This window comes from Scomber scombrus, chromosome 13 (genome assembly GCF_963691925.1).
Source record: "Scomber scombrus chromosome 13, fScoSco1.1, whole genome shotgun sequence".
Classification (NCBI taxonomy): domain Eukaryota; kingdom Metazoa; phylum Chordata; class Actinopteri; order Scombriformes; family Scombridae; genus Scomber; species Scomber scombrus.
The window spans coordinates 21,756,731-21,775,420 of record NC_084982.1 but is presented as its reverse complement, the minus strand read 5'-3'; the positions used below and the strand labels follow the sequence as shown (position 1 = coordinate 21,775,420).

General features: G+C 38.6%; 2 protein-coding genes across 2 annotated transcripts in view; both read left to right on the top strand.

The window, feature by feature from the left end:
• Positions 1–9,000, top strand: part of fn1a (fibronectin 1a) — a 34,008-nt gene extending 25,008 nt beyond the window's left edge. The window contains exons 34-49 of the mRNA XM_062431204.1: positions 36–305; positions 665–876; positions 1,237–1,324; positions 1,545–1,727; positions 1,855–1,944; positions 2,367–2,558; positions 2,658–2,747; positions 3,357–3,465; positions 3,636–3,855; positions 4,281–4,454; positions 4,551–4,689; positions 4,918–5,085; positions 6,249–6,374; positions 6,781–6,887; positions 7,206–7,325; positions 7,624–9,000. Of these exons, the coding sequence (XP_062287188.1) occupies positions 36–305; positions 665–876; positions 1,237–1,324; positions 1,545–1,727; positions 1,855–1,944; positions 2,367–2,558; positions 2,658–2,747; positions 3,357–3,465; positions 3,636–3,855; positions 4,281–4,454; positions 4,551–4,689; positions 4,918–5,085; positions 6,249–6,374; positions 6,781–6,887; positions 7,206–7,325; positions 7,624–7,692 (2,357 nt within the window). The 3' untranslated portion in view covers positions 7,693–9,000. The remainder of the gene's footprint in view (positions 1–35; positions 306–664; positions 877–1,236; positions 1,325–1,544; positions 1,728–1,854; positions 1,945–2,366; positions 2,559–2,657; positions 2,748–3,356; positions 3,466–3,635; positions 3,856–4,280; positions 4,455–4,550; positions 4,690–4,917; positions 5,086–6,248; positions 6,375–6,780; positions 6,888–7,205; positions 7,326–7,623) is intronic.
• A 2,936-nt stretch (positions 9,001–11,936) lies between these two features.
• umps (uridine monophosphate synthetase) lies at positions 11,937–18,008 on the top strand. The gene is made up of 10 exons (XM_062431659.1): positions 11,937–12,191; positions 13,270–13,423; positions 13,905–14,029; positions 14,155–14,342; positions 14,482–14,579; positions 14,820–14,980; positions 15,075–15,192; positions 15,304–15,479; positions 15,589–15,703; positions 16,419–18,008. Exons 1-10 carry the CDS (start codon positions 12,030–12,032, stop codon positions 16,595–16,597), a joined length of 1,476 nt encoding a protein of 491 aa, XP_062287643.1. The 5' UTR covers positions 11,937–12,029; the 3' UTR covers positions 16,598–18,008.
• Positions 18,009–18,690: the final 682 nt, after the last annotated feature.

Here is an 18,690-nt window from a genome sequence, read left to right as displayed (position 1 = left end):
CTAAACACTTCTTTCCACTCTCCTCACATGTTTAGATGTAGACCGTCCCAAGGACCTGACTTTCTCAGACATTGACTCCACCTCACTGAGGATCACTTGGGACAGTCCTGAGGGAATTGTTACTTCTTACCGAGTCTTGTATTCAAGTTCAGAGGAGGGTGAGAGAGAGCTCCGTCCTGCTCCTCGAGGAGATGCCGAGTCCACTATTATCTACGGCCTGCAACCAGGCACTGAATACACTGTGAAGGTCATTGCCCTGCATGATGACACAGCCAGCACACCATTGGTTGGAGTACAAGCTACAGGTATGGAAGAAATTGATTTTCAATTATATATATTTCTGGTAAATAATATGGCACGTACAGTTCGACAAAGTTCAGACACAAAATGAAAATGTGATTTTGGGCTGTATTGTATTAATATGTGAACTCTGTCTTTCAGTACTTAACCATTTTTGATCAGTACAAAACAGTACTGAGGTTTCATACCTCAATACATTCTTAAAAACTGCAGCAAATATTATTTTTCTTGTTTCTATGGGGTGCACATGGCATAGACAGGAACTAATGTATCTTCTTTTGCCTCAATCCTGGTAAAATATAGCCCTGCTTCCCTTCTCCACTCTCTCTCTGACCATCTTGTTTCTTTTCTTTCCTCCACCCAGCAATCTCACCACCCACCAACCTCCAGTTCTCCCAGGTTGGCCCTACCTCTTTCTCTATCCGTTGGGCTGTGCCGGGTCAAGAAAACCGACTAACTGGACTGACAGGGCTCACAGGTTACCGTGTGGTGGTGAACCCTAAGAACAAGAGCGGACCTACCAAAGAGATTAACCTGGCCCCAGACACCACACAGGCACATATCTCTGGACTCATGGTGAGTGTGATGAAGGACTTGTTTTTTCTTTGTTGTTGAAAAGAAGTCAATAGAAAGTTTCATGAGTTCATGAGAATCACGGAGCCCTGAGGAAATTGGCACTACAGTATCAATCCTTAAGACTGTAAGACATGCTTTAGACTGATAATACAAAACATAGTCCCTGTTTCATAGATGTGAAGGCATGTGCACTTATTAATCCACTACCATTACTACCACTTGTAGACATAAAACAATACACACGCATAAAGTTATGATTGTAGCTGCAGTCAGTATACTTAGACTCAGTGCAACTGTAGACTGCAAGACATTGTGAGTGACTGAAGTCCTTCTATCTCTTTTTTTCTCCATTTCTCTTAGGTGGCAACTGTCTATGAGGTGCATGTTTATGCCTTGAAAAACTCCCTCACTAGCAGGCCACTCCAAGGAGAGGTCACCACAATTGAGAGTAAGTCTCTAGCTCCAACATTATGACAGTCTGACAAATAACAATTCAGAAGATGACATCCTCTGTTGCAGAAACTCTCATACAGCTCTTGTGTTGTGCAAAAACACTCATGTATTCATCCAGTGATTAAAAAATATATTCCCTCTTTCTCATCCTCTCTTCTCTTGTCCACCATCCCACCCCTTCTTTTCATTACTTTCTCACCCTTTTCCACCTCAAGATATCAGCCCCCCTCGTCGTGTACGTATCTCTGACGTTAACGACTCCTCCATCACTCTGACCTGGCGCTCCAAGACAGAAGTCATCTCTGGCTTCCTGGTTGAGGCCACACCCATTTCATCTACAAGCTCTTTACCCATTCAGAGGACCATCAACGCTGACTCGCGCTCATACACTATCACAGGTACAAAAATATGAGAATGTAAAAACACAAAATAAAAACTCACAACTCTAAAAATAATCTAAAATCACAAGGAAACTGCACGTACACACCACGGATCCCTCATTTTCTCTTTTTGTTTACACTTCAGGTCTGGAGCCTGGCACCAATTATAAGATTAACATCTACACACTGAAAGGAAATGGACGTAGCGCACCTCTCACACTCACCGCCTCTACAGGTAACCATTAACCATTATTCTGATGATTCAGTCAAGAATTGTAAAGGACTTTTAGTGTAACAGCTTTGCAGAGACGCTAAAAAAGTTTATTCAGCTTTTGAATTGACAACAGCAGTGACTTCATCAAATGCATTCCTGTATTTAATTAGGAAAATTAAGTTGATTGCAGATTGATTACACTACAATTAAATGAAGTCTGCTTTCAATTTTAGAATTGAAAAGTCACACACTGGCGTGATTATGTTATATATCCAATTAACTGAAAGTATGAGTTTTTTGCCTTTTCATAATGCTTAAAAAGCCATAGCAGAAGTTATGTTATGCTTTGATATTAGGTGTAGTTAGTATGTCTGGGGTTTCTGCTGATTATCCAAACATGTTGCTCTATTTGACATGTTTTTCTGCTTGTCTGTCTTTTCCAGCCAAACCAGTGGTCATCCCGCCCACCAATATCCGCTTCACTTCCCTGAACCCTAACAGCATTTCTTTCACCTGGGAGCCATCCCGCAGCCCAGGGGTTACCGGTTATTATATCACTTATGAGGAGGCTGGTGGTTTGCCCAGAGAAGTCACCCCCAGGCCCCACGCAGGCCAGAGCTACGCACTTGTCGGTGGTGAGTGTGGAACACTTAACAAGCATCCAAATACATTGATCAAAACATGTGAAAAAAATGTTAATAATGTTTTATTTTGAATTTGTTGTTTGGTTGTAGGTCTGAAACCAGGAACAGAATATGTCATTAAGATTGTTGCCCTGCAGAATGCTTTGAGAAGCACACCTCTAGTGGGCAAAGCCAGAACCCGTAAGTATACTATCCATCCATCTCCAAAACAAGCTGCTATTAAGGCATGCCACAAAAATGTTGACTATAAAACCATTAAGTCCAACATTATAGGCTGTTTTTATATTACCCACATTAACAAATTGTTCCAAGAATTGCAACATAGTGCTTAATTAGGTGAAGTAATCTTGTTTGTTTGTTTACTAGGTCTGATTACGCTTATTTGTCATGACTGATGTAATGGATAATTTCTCTCACAAATAACGCACATTTCATCGGATTTTCTTCAATAAATGCAACCATAATAGCACTAATTACTTCTTTTTGCAAAAACATTCTAAAAGTAATGATTATCTCCTCTTGCAGTTTGAGTACTGTGCTGCCACCTGCTGGCTTTCCTATATAATTGCTGTGAAAGTAGAATCCATTTATATTCTTCAGTGCTTCATGCATACATAGAAACATACATGCATGCATGCATGCATATATACACAGAGGGCCACAGTGAAACCAACCAAACATCTTGTTCTTTTTTACTGTGGAATATCCAGCTAATGAATGTATGCTTTTGTTTTACCCTGCTTGCTTCTAACAGCCAATATACGTTATATATGTTTGTCATCCAATCAGAGCCAGCAACAAATCATCAGCTACTGGTCCCAGAGCTGCCTCAACTTCCTGTTCCTCATCGACCCAGCACTGACATCCTGGATGTTCCAGAGTCCTTCGATGACAAGATGTAAGAACTTGTATTATCATGCTGATTTCTGCAATTATTATTTAGGCACATAAAAAACACAAAAAATCATATGCAGTAAAACACTACTTTTGACCTTAATTGGCCAATTTCATCATGCTCTCCCCTGTTTGTATTTCTCATCTTCTTTCTTTATCTTTCTCTGTGTGTAGCTTTGACACCAACCAAGTCCACTTGGGTGGCACCAGTGGTCAGCTCCAACCAGGCCAACAGGGCCAGCACATTTACACAGAGTACCAGAGCCTTGGCCCTAATAATGGATTTCTTAACCCCCATGGTGGACCGAGAGAAGGCCAGAGACCCACTCTCAGAGAACCCCTGGTCTACATTCCTGTAGCAGGCCCTGATGGAAACAGAGTGCCCCTGGTGAAAGTGCGTAAGACTTATATTATCTGTTGTAAATCTTGTGTACTTGATATTATCTTAATGAAAATATGTGAAAATATTCTAATTGTCCACTTCTTCTCAAGTGACCTTACTGTTAAAAAGTCTGGAGAAAGCTGTTAATTTAATACAATTATTAGGTAATTTCATGTACATTTTGCTGGATTATAAAATGTATAAGTATCTTTAGTTCAGGATTGCAGTTGAATCATGACCTTAGCTAATCTGGAATCAGGGTATGTAAGGAATAGCTGTAACTGCCATACAAATTGAAAAGATGGCGGGTGTTTAAGAAATGTAATTTTAAAAGCAGACCAGTGTGAGTTTCAGTGCAAGTCCATAAAACATGTCACACAACTTTTAAGTATTTCATGACCTCACACTATCTGTATTTTGTGTCTTTGATTTTGTAGGTGAGTGATGGTGGACATCTGCCAGGTCTCGCATTTGGTTTCCCTGACAATGAGACCGAGATCCCGCAAGAAGCACAGACAATCACAACCATCTCCTGGCAACCCATACCTCAGACTTCAGAATATGAGGTGTCCTGTAATCCTATTACACACCTGGAGGAGGGGGGCTTTCAGGTATACACACTCAAATATGCATAGTCAGGCACACACATAGCATATTCACTTCTGGGAAGGAAACACCACTTATTAACTATCTCTCCCTCCATATAGATGCGTCTTCCTGGCACCTCCAACAGCGCCACACTGATTGGACTGACATCTGGCGCCTCCTATAATGTAGTAGTGGAGGCCATGAGGGGCGGGGCTAAAGAGAAGGTCCTGGAGGAAGTCATAAACGTTGGCAATGCTGGTACAGTAGTCAACACTGACTTTCTTCACATGAAGCTTAAGTGTAACATACATTCCCATAAAGAATGTGTACACACAAAGTTAGCAGTACTGTTAATTTGATAAATATTTCTTTAAAATTCAAATATAAAGCATATTATTTGTGTCCTCCACTGTCAAAATAAGTCAGGACAACATAAATCACATCAGTATGTGCTATTCTTAATAAGTTTTTTCTTCCACCTCATAGTTCCAGGTGACATCCCCATTTCCACCAACCGGGATGTGTGTTATGACACATTCACACAGACCTACCACGAGGTGGGCTCAGAGTGGGAGCGCATGTCTGAGACAGGCTTCAAGCTGTGGTGCCGCTGCCTGGGCCTGGGCAGTGGGCATTTTAGGTGTGATTCATCCAGTGAGTGGCTTAATAACCACATCCTAGCATGCTTTGCAAACACCCAACAACACACCATGGAATTAGAAGTGAAATAATTCTATGTGATTTACTCAAGAGGAATTTATATAATGGACAAATCACAGACAAGACTTGGTGTAGTTATGTGGAACACATAAATCTACATCTGTCTGTATAATTTGATTGATTGATTAATTATGTACAAAGTAGTACAACATATTTCAGCATCTACATCATCAGAATGCCAATACAATGATGTACCAATTACTATAATTTAAGAGATTTTAGATAAATACATTTTTATTATACACATTATAAATTCCTAAGCTATAGTTCAAAAGCCATAGAATTGTAAGTTCATGTTCTATGTGCAGCAGTATGCAGTGATAAGATCACAACATGGGCAGCCTTTTGATAACTAGATCACATACAGCAAAAACAAATTAAACTTTCCTGATACTATTCCATACACAAATAAATTATATGGATTTGTGTATGAGATATTACATGTTATAATCAACTCCATAATAACTGAAGCAGTTCTGCCTCTAGTCTGCCCATGTTGGTGTCTATGCTCTATCCATTTAAAGAGGGCAGAAAGCTAAGCTAAGCTAACTCATTCTCAGTTATTTGTATTGTCCACATTGCTAACATGACAATATTAGAAACTGAGACCATCATCCATCAGTGCAGGCTTTAAGTCATCACACTGTCTGTATGTTTATGGTTATGACTGTGTCCCTGACTGGGACAATGTGTCCACACAAACTCACTCAGGCTGTGTCTATTCTTAATGAGGTGTTCACATGTTTGAACTACAAATATATTTTGCACAATGAAGATGAATGCCTGTTCTTTGTACACTTTTACAGACTGTGTTTTATACTTGTTTTATAGAGACTGTGATTTCTACTATGTGAACAAGTGTCTGTGAATTTTGAAAATCTTTATCTGCAGTGTGATGGGTGAAAGTTAAACCTCTGAAGTTTTTGTTCTGCTCTCTACATAAACTAATGAACTTCTCTCTTTCCTCCATACTCTCTTTGTCATTGCCTTTTTTCTTCGATCTACATCCTGCCATCCCTTCCTCATGTATTCCTCTGCTTCTCTCTCCCTTTATCCCCTCTTTCTCTCTTTTCCTTTATGTCCCCTCCTTCCTTCAGAATGGTGTCATGACAACGGTAACAACTACCGCATCGGTGAGAAGTGGGATCGCCAGGCAGAGAACGGTCACATGATGAGCTGCACCTGTCTGGGAAATGGCAAGGGAGAATTTAAATGTGAACCCCGTAAGTAATGTCCAGTACACACACAAAAGAAACATAACTACACATATAAAACTTACATCTCAAACTTGTGATACTGTGATACAGGATGATTCTGTTTAAATTTAGCCTGTCACAAAATAATTGACACTTTTTGTTGTTGTTGTTGTAAGTAGTGGTAAATAGTTTTAAATAGTTCTGTTTTGTTGTTTTACTACTTGTTCGATTAATCATTTCTCATGGATTAACACAACAACCATAAGTAGTATCTGTTATTCATTGATTTTAAGTGTGCATACATTTACACACACATTCTGGACACATGAATTTAGTCATCAAACCTGTGTGTTAATTCTTTAACAAGGATCCTTAATTATGTGAATTTGATTAGTAGACTCCAGATCTTTAATATGTAACTATTGTCCACCAGATGAGTCGACATGTTATGATGATGGCAAAATGTACCAGGTGGGAAACCAATGGCAGAAGGAATACCTGGGCGCCATTTGTACCTGTACCTGCTACGGAGGACAACAGGTAGGATAACACTGTCTGTGTGTGTGTGTCTGTGTGTGTGTGTGTGGGGGGGGGGAAGCTGTTTCATTGATAATGTTAAAAATACATTTTCACATTCTCTGGTCATATTTGTCTCTCTTTTGTTCGTACAGTACCAGTCAAAAGTATGGACACACCTTCCCATTCACTTACATGAGAAAGTGTTTCCAATATTTTGACTGGTGCTGTACGTCTGCTTGTATTCAAGTGTTTTGCTCCCCTCAGACGTGCATGATGGAAACCTTGTGGTTAAAATTAGTTTTTTATGTGCACACTAAACTTTTCCCACCCCCTGTTTAGGGCTGGCGTTGTGAGAACTGCAGAAGGCCGGGAGGACAGACCGATGTGGACGCTGACCTCCTTCAACCTGTTCACTCAGACGCCTTCGACCGCTACAGGGAAAACGCTCTACGCAAACTGGTCAGTAACACATTAGAGGTTTCACTTCTATTGTTAGTAGTACTCCTTTAAATGTAGAAAAATGTTTTAAAATGGGGCCGTCTTTGATTTGTTGATTTAAGAAGTAAAAATGAAATATGCTAATATAGATTGAAATGGGCTTAGACATCAGTTTCTTATATTACACGTAACAGGTTAGTTTTGTAGATCTGTTGTTTCTCATAGATTTTGGGAATGTTGCTTTTCATCCAGCAAAAGCTAATAAACTGAAAAATGCCTTTTCCTCTCTTCTTTTCTTCTGTCCTTCCTTGCTATCCAGAACATCCAGTGTCCAATTGAATGTTTGAGGCCGGAGTTGCTTGCAGACGCTATCAGCCCCTCAGAGTAGAGAAGAAAGGAGGACAAGTAAAGGAGGATGAAGAAGTGAGACCCCTTACAGCGTAGCCACCACTTCAAGAAGGACACTTCCTCTCGCTTTCATTAAAAGAAGGCATTTCAATCAGACCTGTGCCGTAAAAGTTGTCCTCTCTGCAAATTTTCATGCCTTAACAAGACTTTTCTAAACCAAACCTCTGTGCCGTTTGCCCATACAACTTTTTTATGCTGGCTGTGATTGATTTCATCAGATTAATTTCTTGACACAAACTTGCCAGAGCACAAATCCTGCTGCTTTATCACCTCAAACCTGCCTACCCCAAACATACTGCAGGCTACACATGTGCACACATACACACACACACACCAAATGCCATATCGATGTGTATTCTTATATACTGTGGCGTCAAGTATTATTTTCCTTTTATTTGTCATTGCGTGACAATTCGCTTCTTTTGACAATACACACCACTCAAAATGTCTGTAAACTGTAACAGTAATGACAGGACTTAATATAATTGCCGTGTTTGTAGCCATGGTTGCCGCATTTCCCCTGAAATCGAGTTTGACTGTGTTTATATTGAAAATACTTCTTTTTTTTTTTTTTTAAATGATACAATGCATTTTGTGGCTCTTTAAGCATTTCCAAATCAGGTGTGTATTAGTTTTATTGTTATGAAATTCCAAAGCCGTTCAGTGTTGACCAAAGGTGTTAAAAACACACTCCGACATCTACAGCTCCAATCTCAGCTTGACTCACCTCGACAGACACAACAGTCACAGTCAATAAAAATATCAAGGCAGTTTTTTTGTAATGAAGGTGATTACAGCCATAAAAGCTGTGCTGTAAGATTCCTGTCTATCTCCTTGTGGTCAGTATTCTGCTTTCATGATGAGCAAAGCAATTGGTCACTAGAATTTCTCTTAAATCTTCCTTAAAGATAAGCACTGCTACTTTTGAGTTAGTAACCCTTTGCCTTGCTATTATTACAGTACAGGCTATTGAAGTCAGTTATGTAAGTTCATAACACCTAACAACTCTAAAGCCAAAGTTGACTGACCAAAAGTTAAACCTGTTGTCTCAAAAATGTATTGGAAAATTCACCAATATTTTCAGGTGAGATGTATTTTAATTAACAAAATGTTTGTAATTTTTTTTTATAATTAATTTCTTTTATTTATCCCTTTTTATTCAGGCATTTTGTTCAATGCTATTTTGGGGTGTACACTTTGTTTTGATTAACTTGTTTTTTATGGTTGGTGCCAAACTCTGAACTACTGTGGACTGAATCTTTTTAATAAACAGAACAAAACCCATGCCAGTTTGTTGTTATTGTTGTTGTGTGTGTCTGTGTGTGTGTGTGTGTGTGTGTGTGTGTGTGTGTGGGGGGGGGGGGGGTGGTTTATTGTGTGTGGATAAATTATCAAATACATTTCTAGTCTTGTAGTGTAACACACAAGATATGCCAAATGAGTCTATGGTCCTGTCACTTACTTTATCACTTAGCCCTAAAACTGTTATATAATGAATTAAAATAAAATAAAAGTAGCCTGTTAAAAACATATTGGGCTAAGTTTCTACTGCACCTGTATGTAGGCCCCCCCCCAATAGTGCAATGCGGAAAAAAACTGGCCCATGGTTGAACCTCATCGCTGATCCCTGCTGTAACAGTGTGGTCACATATTGCTGACGGTGCAGCCCTGACTGTGGCAATGACGCTTTTATTCCAAAGAAAGTGGAGGAGAAGTGGTGACTGTTAGAAGGCGGATTAAGCCGCAAAAAGGGCTTTGGAAAGTGGGAGTAGTCACGTTAATGTAAATATTAGTTAAGTGACAAAGTGGTGACTAAGTAGGTAATCAAAAGGAGGTTGCAGAATGAATGGAAACCAGGAAGTAAAGGAAGATATCTTTTTAAAAATATACCATTAGTGAGAGTTTACCATTTGGAGGAAGAAACAGGAAAGAGGAGAGTTATAATAAGATTAAAGATTGGTCATACTGGTCTAAACAGTTCTCTCTATGTGATTGGAAAACTTAACCTTTACATATTTTTCATATCCTGACTCATACCATAATTAGTCTCTACACCAATTCACTTTCACAAAATCCTCATTAGTTATTAATCAATGTTTTTGATTAATCTTTAATGAAGCTGTCAGAGAGCAAATATAGTGTTTATCTATGGGGAAAAAAGACACAATCACAATTTTAGGGTCCAGGAGAACATTTTATAGAATATGAAGAGTACACAGGTCAAGTTTGGACATTTGCATATAGAAAAATGTGTACCAGCTGCACAATGATAAAAATATGATGCATTTTTTTGTACATTCAGAGTTACATTAGGAAAAGTCCACCTAAAAGAAATGTGTATAGGGTTTTTGTTTTGTTTTGTTTTTACAGCTTTCCAATATAAAAATGGGTCAAATTTGCCCCTGAACAGTATGTAAGGGTTAATAATGGAAAGTGTGGAGAGTAAGAAACAGTGGACCCTGTTTTATAATATTGCCAGAAGTATGTTTCATAAAGATAAGAAGATTAGAGAACAAATTATCAGTAATATTTTTTAAAAATGGGTTGTCATATTCATTAGAGGCTCTGTTCTTAATGTTGAATCATCAATTTTGTGAGCATTCAACATAAAATTAAACTTTTAATCAATTTTTAAGATTGCCTCCATTTCCCCCTCCATTAAAATAACATAGGGACAACCAACCCCATACCCTCTGACTACCAACCCCACCATGGGGATGTCATGAGTGCACAAGACATAGCCTATTTGACAGTCCACATCTTTTGAACAGAATAAGCTTAAGAAGAGAAAAGCCACGTTCAGACCAAATCAGGCGATGCAGCGAAAATGCCAGTCCTCCTATTCATTTGAATGGGGTTAGTGAGTTTAGGCTGCGGGGATGATCATGGTTGATCCAGAGTGAACTTTTAGAGAAACACAAGCTGACGTCATGTTGTGTTGGCCAGTCACAGTTGGCAATCAGACTGATCAGAGTTGTAAAATCCTGCCATGAGGGAGTAACAAGACTACTATGAGGCGGGGAGGACATTTCTCTTCGCTTGTTTACCTTAAAAGTAAACTTAGGCTTTCCTGTTGGCTTCCCAACTCATTTTGAAAAAAAGATGAAGGGAAAAGAGAGAGACACAGCTGAGAGCACCAGCGAGTGAGAAAGACACAGAACAGCTGTGGTCGAGTAAGCCAGAGAGTGAATGAAAAGAGGGAGCGGTGGTGTGCTCCTCTGATTTGGTCTAAATATATCCTAATGCTTTCCTTCCTGACACTTTAGCCTTTAATTACTTATTGAATGGGAATCTATTAAGGACACAGTTTTTTGAGGGATTCAAATAAAAGTTAAAAGTGCATCTCCCCTATTTAAGATCAACATGATTAATGAGTTTAATCTGAGACATATTAGATGTGTTTAATTTCATTTTCATTTGGTTCCTTTTTATTAATTTAATCATGACATTTTATTTAAGTGTTATGTTTAGAATTGTTTACAGTGTTGGGGAATAACTAGTTACATGTTACAGCATTACTTAATGTAATTACATAATAAATGTAACTGTGATCTGTTACAGTTACTGAGATAAAATGTGTAATTAAATTACAATAACTTAAAAATGTTGATAATTACAATGGGGGTTGCATCTGAAGTAAGAAAACCTTTAAGATTTAGCTCTGGGGAGGGTTTTTTCCTCATTTGTTAATATTTAACATGTTACTGAATACATATAGTTCTGTTTGTTTTGAAAACAATATAGTTTGATGTCAAAGTATAAATTAAACCTATGCCAGGCTTTTGACTTTTTTCATAAAATATTTTTTTTAAATATATTTTATATTCCACACATCTACATAAACTAACTAATACATTTTCAAATGAGGGATAAATCTTGCTTTATAAGAAATGATCTCACTTATAAATCATGTCAGTATCAATGAAAAACACCTGAACCGATTTGTTCAGCTGAAAACAAGAAAAAGTAATCAAATGTAATAAGTTGCATTACTTTGATTAAGAAATTTAAATAGTTACATTATTTAATACATTTTAAATATGGTAACTAGTAACCTGTAACCTTTTACATTTCCACAGTTACCTTACCAACCCTGATTGTTTGTTTAGTGGCAGTATTAGAGAGGGCAGAGCTTCTTTAGCCCACACTCCAGATCAGCTGGTGGCGCTAATGCACTTTAAAGCGGTTTGCCTACTGCCAATCAAATCAAAACCAGCAGGGGAAGAAAACGAAGAAGAGGAAGGAAGTGGCGAGAGTGTTGGAGAAAACTCAGAGGAAGCAACCAGAGCCGGAGGGAGCGCTGTGTCTAATCTCTAAATGAACGACAACATGGAAAACGTTTGTATCGACAGTCTGATCCTGAAGCTGCACGATGTGGGCGCAGTGAAATTTGGAGAGTATAAACTGAAGAGTGGCATGCTGACACCCATTTACATCGACCTGAGGGTGCTCGTGTCCTACCCAGCGCTCATGAACCAGGTAAACACGTGCTGCTGCTGTCGCTGTCGTCCCTGGCGCGCGACCTAATGCTGGACTTTAAATGGTGTTTAATAAAGGAGCCAAAACTAAACACAAAATGCAGGTTACGAGGCATATACATATACATAGTCACGTTTTAATATCAGCTTCCTCTGCTTTTTAAAGTGTTGTGATTACTTGGGTGCACACATGGAAGTTATTAAGTTCATTTAAAGTTTGAAAGTCCAGAAGTCACACTTAAAATAATTCCAGGGAATAAAGCGAGGATACTAGTTTATTCAAGAAAACTGTTATTTAAAAGGCCTGTCAATAAATTGCACTATAATCTTCAAAGTCCTATCAATGTAGCAATGCACTGCAACACAAAACCACTTACTCAGCCTTAAAAAATCATTAGCAAGCTGAATCTACATCTCTTTATCACGTTTGTTATTGTCTCTGCAGGTATTCAGTTATTTAAAGGGCTTTATTTGCACTGAATAGAAGTAGATGCAACAGGTTTGTTTAAAACTGGTTGAAAACTCTTGTACACTTTCATAAATGTCAATGACCCCAATTTGATTAAAGTAGTTCAGTTTTTCCTCTTTTTAAAGGTGTTGGTTACGTTACCCATAAACGTCCCTTTTTTTTATAGAGTTTAAAACATTATCAAGGACATAAAATGTGTTGGATCTTGTAGTAAGGGTGGTAATGTTAAATCAATATAAGTGTAAGTACAGTGTTCTGGTCTCCTGTGTGACTTGTTTTAGTCATGCAGCCATCACATTTATATTGTTTGTCATTTGGCAGACGCTTTTATCCAAAGTAGATTATACATGAGGCAACACAATCAAGCCTTAGAGAACAGTGACTCAGAAAAAAAGCTGTTGTATAAATTCTCAACTAGCTGACCAGATACAAATGTACTGAGACAGAAAAAGCACTAGTCAGAAAATGTTCAGCTTTTTTACTAACAGCTGGAAGTAGAAAGGTGCATAAGAAATACCATAAAGAACAATCAATAAAGGGCTAAAAGGCCCCACTGCCACTTAAAAACCTTGATCCTCTTAAAAAAAAGTTTCTCTGGTTATATCTGCAGGTGTCAAGTCTCATCTACCAGAGAGTTCAAGACGAGGGGCTGCAGTTTGACTCTGTGTGCGGTGTTCCATACACAGCCCTGCCTATAGCTACAATCATCTGCTCCAGACATGAACTCCCCATGCTCATCAGGCGAAAGGAGGCCAAGGACTATGGTAGGTGGCAAGAAGGATAGGGAGGCTTTATCAAGCTTTCAGGAATGCTGACCTTGTTTATCCCAACGGAGCTCAAGGCTGGACAAAGGAAGGGAGATGTGAGTTATTAGAAATAGATTTATTGTTCATAACTGAAAGATAAATGTAACTAAACGCACCCAAAACCAAACATGACAGAAGCCAGAGGAGAGAGGAAGAGTGCCTGACTGCTAGCAGCAATATTTGTGGTCAAGAAGTGTCCCATTGTGAATCACTTGACTTTAAATCTGGTTAGTGATATCTGTCATAGCAGAAGCTCATTTAATAAGGAAAAACCTGATCTTCATGAACACTCACGAAAGTCAGTTTGGCCACACGTGATTGAAGCAGTTTCAGGAACTTTTTTTAGGAGCTTCTCTTGGTTAATGATAAAATTGAAAAGGCCAAAGAGGTCAAGCATGTCTATTTGTACTGATAAGCTGCCCTTATCTAACCCTGCCAGGGACCAAGCGTATGGTGGAGGGCTTGTGTCGTGAGGGGGACACATGTCTGATCATTGAAGACACGGTGACCAGCGGTACCAGCATCCTGGAGACTGCCGAAGTGCTTTACAAAGAGGGACTGAAGGTGCAGTAGCAACATGAATACAGTAGTGATGATATTATGGTAGCTTTGGTTGGATGAAGACCAATGAGTCTTTTTCCCTGATTTTAAAACTGATCTCTTTTAACATATTTGGTTATTTGTTACAGGTGACAGACTCCATCGTACTTATGGACAGAGAGCAAGGCGGGGTGGAGATGTTGGGCTCTAAGGGAATCAAGCTCCATCCTATCATCTCCATGTTCAAGCTGCTCAACGTGCTGCTTGCCGCCGAACGCATCGACGCTCAAACCTCACAGAGTGTCCGCAAGTTCATCCTGGAGAATAACACTTTCAGGTACAACTTAACACAAGAGGGAGAGAATCTGCTTTCTTGCATTTAATGCTTCAAGATTTGTTTAGTTGTTGTCAAGTTCATATTCAAAGGTTGCATTTTACAGTTATCCATATAAAGAATTTGAATATGGCTCTTTCAGCCCAAAAGAGGAGAACGGTAATGGTGTTCCTGCTCCCAAGAAGCCATGTATGGAACAGAACGTGGAGCTGAGCTATGCAGACAGAGCCAAACTACCAAGTATGTATCTTTCGAACTTAGTCAAATGCTCTTCCTGTAGAGCTGTCTAAATATCACAGACAGTGTTTCATAGTTTCATATGAAAATACACTCCACTAGAAAATGTTACTACAATTTTATCATCAAGGCTCCAGACAAATACTTTAATCTTCGGGCTTTTTGAGTGATACTTTTCATTTGTTGCTTCATTTCCTGAATTAACCTCTTCATATATAATTTCTCTTTTCCTCTTGTCTACAGATGTTCATCCTCTGGCGTCAAAGCTGCTGAAGATCATGGCAGAGAAGCAGTCTAACCTTTGTGTGTCTGTTGATGTGACGAGCAGCGAGGAGCTGCTCCAGTTGGCGGACACTCTAGGTCCCAAGATGTGCGTGCTGAAGACCCACGTAGACATCCTGAAGGTAGGAGTGAAGCAGATCTGTTTGCCTCAAGGAGGAATTTGTCAGGTCAGGACAAATAAACTGATGAAGTGACTTTGCTTATGTCTACTGAAAGGACTACACTGTAGCCTTCAGCCAGAAACTACAGGCTTTGGCTGAGAATCACAACTTCCTCATCTTCGAAGATCGCAAGTTTGCTGACATTGGAAACACAGTAAAGCATCAGTATGAAGGTGAAAAGATTATTTTTATTATTCCATGTCTAATATTTGTTTTTAATAGACACTTACAACATGTGTATTAATATTTTAACCTACCGGTATGTACGTGTATCTCTTCCGCAGGTGGTTTGTACCAGATCTCGTCTTGGTCCCACATAGTTAACGCTCATGTGGTGCCGGGGCCCGGAGTTGTGAAGGGTCTGGGCTCTGTAGGGAAGCCTCTTGGCCGAGGCTGTTTGCTCATAGCACAGATGAGCTCCCAGGGGTCTCTGGCTACTGGTGAATACACAAAGGCTGCGGTAAGCATGTCTCCAGCATGTCAGTGTCCTTAAGCAAGTTCCTTTCCTCGAGAGCTGCTATCCATTTATCATTATACAACACTCATTTCTCTGTTATCTGTCCTTACAGGTGAAGATGGCAGAGGAGCAGTCAGACTTTGTGATTGGGTTCATCTGTGGCTCTAAGGTCACTAAGAGGCCAGACTTTATCCACATGACCCCCGGGGTGCAGATGAAGGCCGGAGGTAATTTAAATGCTTCTTAATTTCATTTCATTCGCTATTTTTATGGTTTTGACTAATTTTTTTTCACAGAAATCTTTCATTTTATATTTCCAAGTTAATGAAGGGAAATAAAAGGGACCGCTTATATGTATAAAGTAAAATTCCATCTTGTTAAATTCATACATACTTAATAATAATAATAATAATAATATGTTACATTTAAATAGCGTCTTTCACAAACGAATAATTTATTAATTATATAAATACCAATAAATGCAGTGTTCATGAATTTAAGGAGTTCAATGAAGACACATTGTGTGATGTGCTTTTTGGTGTACTTAGTGTGTACTGCACACAGGGCTGTAATTGTCCTTGATGCCTCAGAATCAGGGCACTGGTGCATTAAAGTATGGCTTAATTATTGTTAATTTGATATGGATGTAAGCATCTTCTGACTAAACCCGAGTCAGCAAATTAATCTCATAGCCATTGTTTTAATTTAAATGTAATGCGTTAAACAAAACAATAAAATGTGTCTAAATGTCATTGTTTACAAATAGATTTTAATTATGTAATTTCTCTTTGAAGCCTTGTGTTTTTTGATGTTGTGACACTTCTCGAACACAAGGTGGTGCTGTAGTACAATAAATGATTGACTCTCAGTAGCCGGTGACCAAACAGTCAACAAGTACCTCTTACTTATCCATCACACTTTCCTTGTCTCCCTCCACACCAGGAGATGTTTTGGGCCAGCAGTACACCACTCCAGAGGAAGTTATTTGCAACAAAGGCTCTGATGTCATCATCGTCGGACGGGGTATCCTGGAGGCTCCTGAAAGGCTGAAAGCCGCTGAGGCGTACAGAAAGTCGGGCTGGGAGGCCTACACAAAGAGACTGGGACAGAGTGGCCACTAGGAGCAAGAAAAAAAGCATCTTTTCGTCTAATTGACAATTCAAGCTACAGCTGTAATGAGGACTTCTGCAGATGATCAGGATTTTTGTTTTTAGGTTTAGATTTTTTCAGGAACACCAGTGTGCACATAATTGTATACATAGAAATATATGTAGATATGTGCGTCTCTACATCACACTGCCACATCAAAACACGGGTTCCTATACAATTTAACATGCAAGGGGCCAGTTTAGGGGAATCTGACACTTTATTGGTGAACATTTTTATGTGTACTCTCGATTCTGTCCTATTAATAAGCTGCTCAACTTGACCTGGAAACTGGTTGGCTCTGCTACTTCTGACATGGTTAAGTATTTTGGAAAAGGGTTCAGTAGTATTTAGAGATTAATGAATTATTCTCATCCGATCCAACCATGCAGAGAGAGTTAAATCATTTTCTGTTTTTTAACCTAGTTTTTTTAAGAGCATGACACTGTTGGCTCATTGACTGCGGTATTAAGGTTAAAATTCAGGGTATTTTTTCATCATACAGCAATAAATATTGTGTATATCAAGTTGCACAATTGGGATTAGAATTAGGGTTGTCTGATACCGACACATTTTATTCCTCATAATCTCAGTAGTTTTCTGGTTACATGAACATTTACAGTATTTACAGCAGCTCGATCAGTTACAGTTCAGCAATGGATGATGGGTTTCTCACTGTGGTCTTTGCTCAACTTTTTGAGGGAACGCTTTATAAACTTGATCGGTTCACTACAAAATGATTGCATTTGTTTTTGCCTGATTGCTTGAGATTCCCTAAAAGAAAATATGACTGATATGTGGAACCTCTGAGCAGTGAACTGTCTATGTGAGAGGTATTTTTCACCAGCTGTAATAATTTAAATATTATCTCGAATGATCTGATGAGTATAGCCTCTCATTAATTCTAAGATGTGGAAGTGCTGATTGTGGCTGGGATAAACGACATAAGTGTCTTGATTACGTCCAATGTGTGCCGTCCATACTGATAACTTAAAATGACAAAAAACTGATGTGAGACATTTGTTTTTCTGAAGAGGGATGAATGCAGTTATATTGTGATGTGATCAGTGAGCCCACACAACCACTCTACAAGTTCTTTAAAAAAAAAAAAGACAGTGGATAAACAAGTTTTTCTTTCTACAGGAAATTGCCTTCAGTTTGTAACCACTCCCTCAAAAGTAGACAGAGGTTGAATTTTGCCAGCAGTGTGTCCTGGGGCCATGACTGTTGTGCTGTTACTACTGCATGCAGTGATATGGTTCATTCATGTATTTTTTCTCTTGATTTGTTGAATAAATGTTTCATTTTCTTCTCTGACAGGGACCTTTGGTTTTTAGTTTCTTCTAATGAATAAAAGAAATGCAATGTCTTTTTTTTCTGGCAAAAAGAATAGAACCTTCAATAAATCCTAAATGTTGAAGAAAAGAAGTCCTTTAATACTAAATATTGCTCACCTACTGACGATCCTCACTCTTATTCTAATTCACTCTTAATTCTCTAATACTCTAATTGTTATTGATGTGTTATCTCAGTTGATGTTTGAACAGTCAAGCACCAGCAATAAAGTTGAATTGAATGTTTTGTCTGATAGTAATATATCTAAATAGGTCAGATATATTCAAAATACATGTTTAACTATTATGCTTTACATTGAACGAAACATTTTACATCTGTAAAAACATTTGCTGCAAATGATGTGAGTTAGTGGTTATGTGATCTAACATATAGTCGTCGCGTCAGTCCAGTTTTCAAGTCAGCAAAATAGTTTTCACCCAGCACTACATTATTGCATTATAGATCTGTTTTTTAATGGGATATTCAGTGGGTTTTTCCCAGATTAATGCATAATCAACTATGACATTTACATGTAATGCACACATTTTTCAAGAAAATCATTAATTCAATTACATTCAAAGTTCAACTTAATTCAGCTCAGTGTATTAATGTGTTTTTTCTTTTTGTTCCTTCAGTTGAATGTTTGAGCTTCACTGTGCAGAATGATGTTTGTGCAGAGAAAGCTGTTTTAACACTGATCTGCTGAAAGTGGAACATTTTTCTGTGTTCACCT

Bases quoted from the DNA above. Each gene is read 5' to 3' on its own strand.
- umps (XM_062431659.1), top strand. From the start codon at position 12,030: ATGAACGACAACATGGAAAACGTTTGTATCGACAGTCTGATCCTGAAG. The intron at 14,030-14,154 runs GTGCAGTAGCAA...TATTTGTTACAG, and splicing joins TTTACAAAGAGGGACTGAAG to GTGACAGACTCCATCGTACT. The intron at 15,480-15,588 runs GTAAGCATGTCT...CTGTCCTTACAG, and splicing joins GTGAATACACAAAGGCTGCG to GTGAAGATGGCAGAGGAGCA.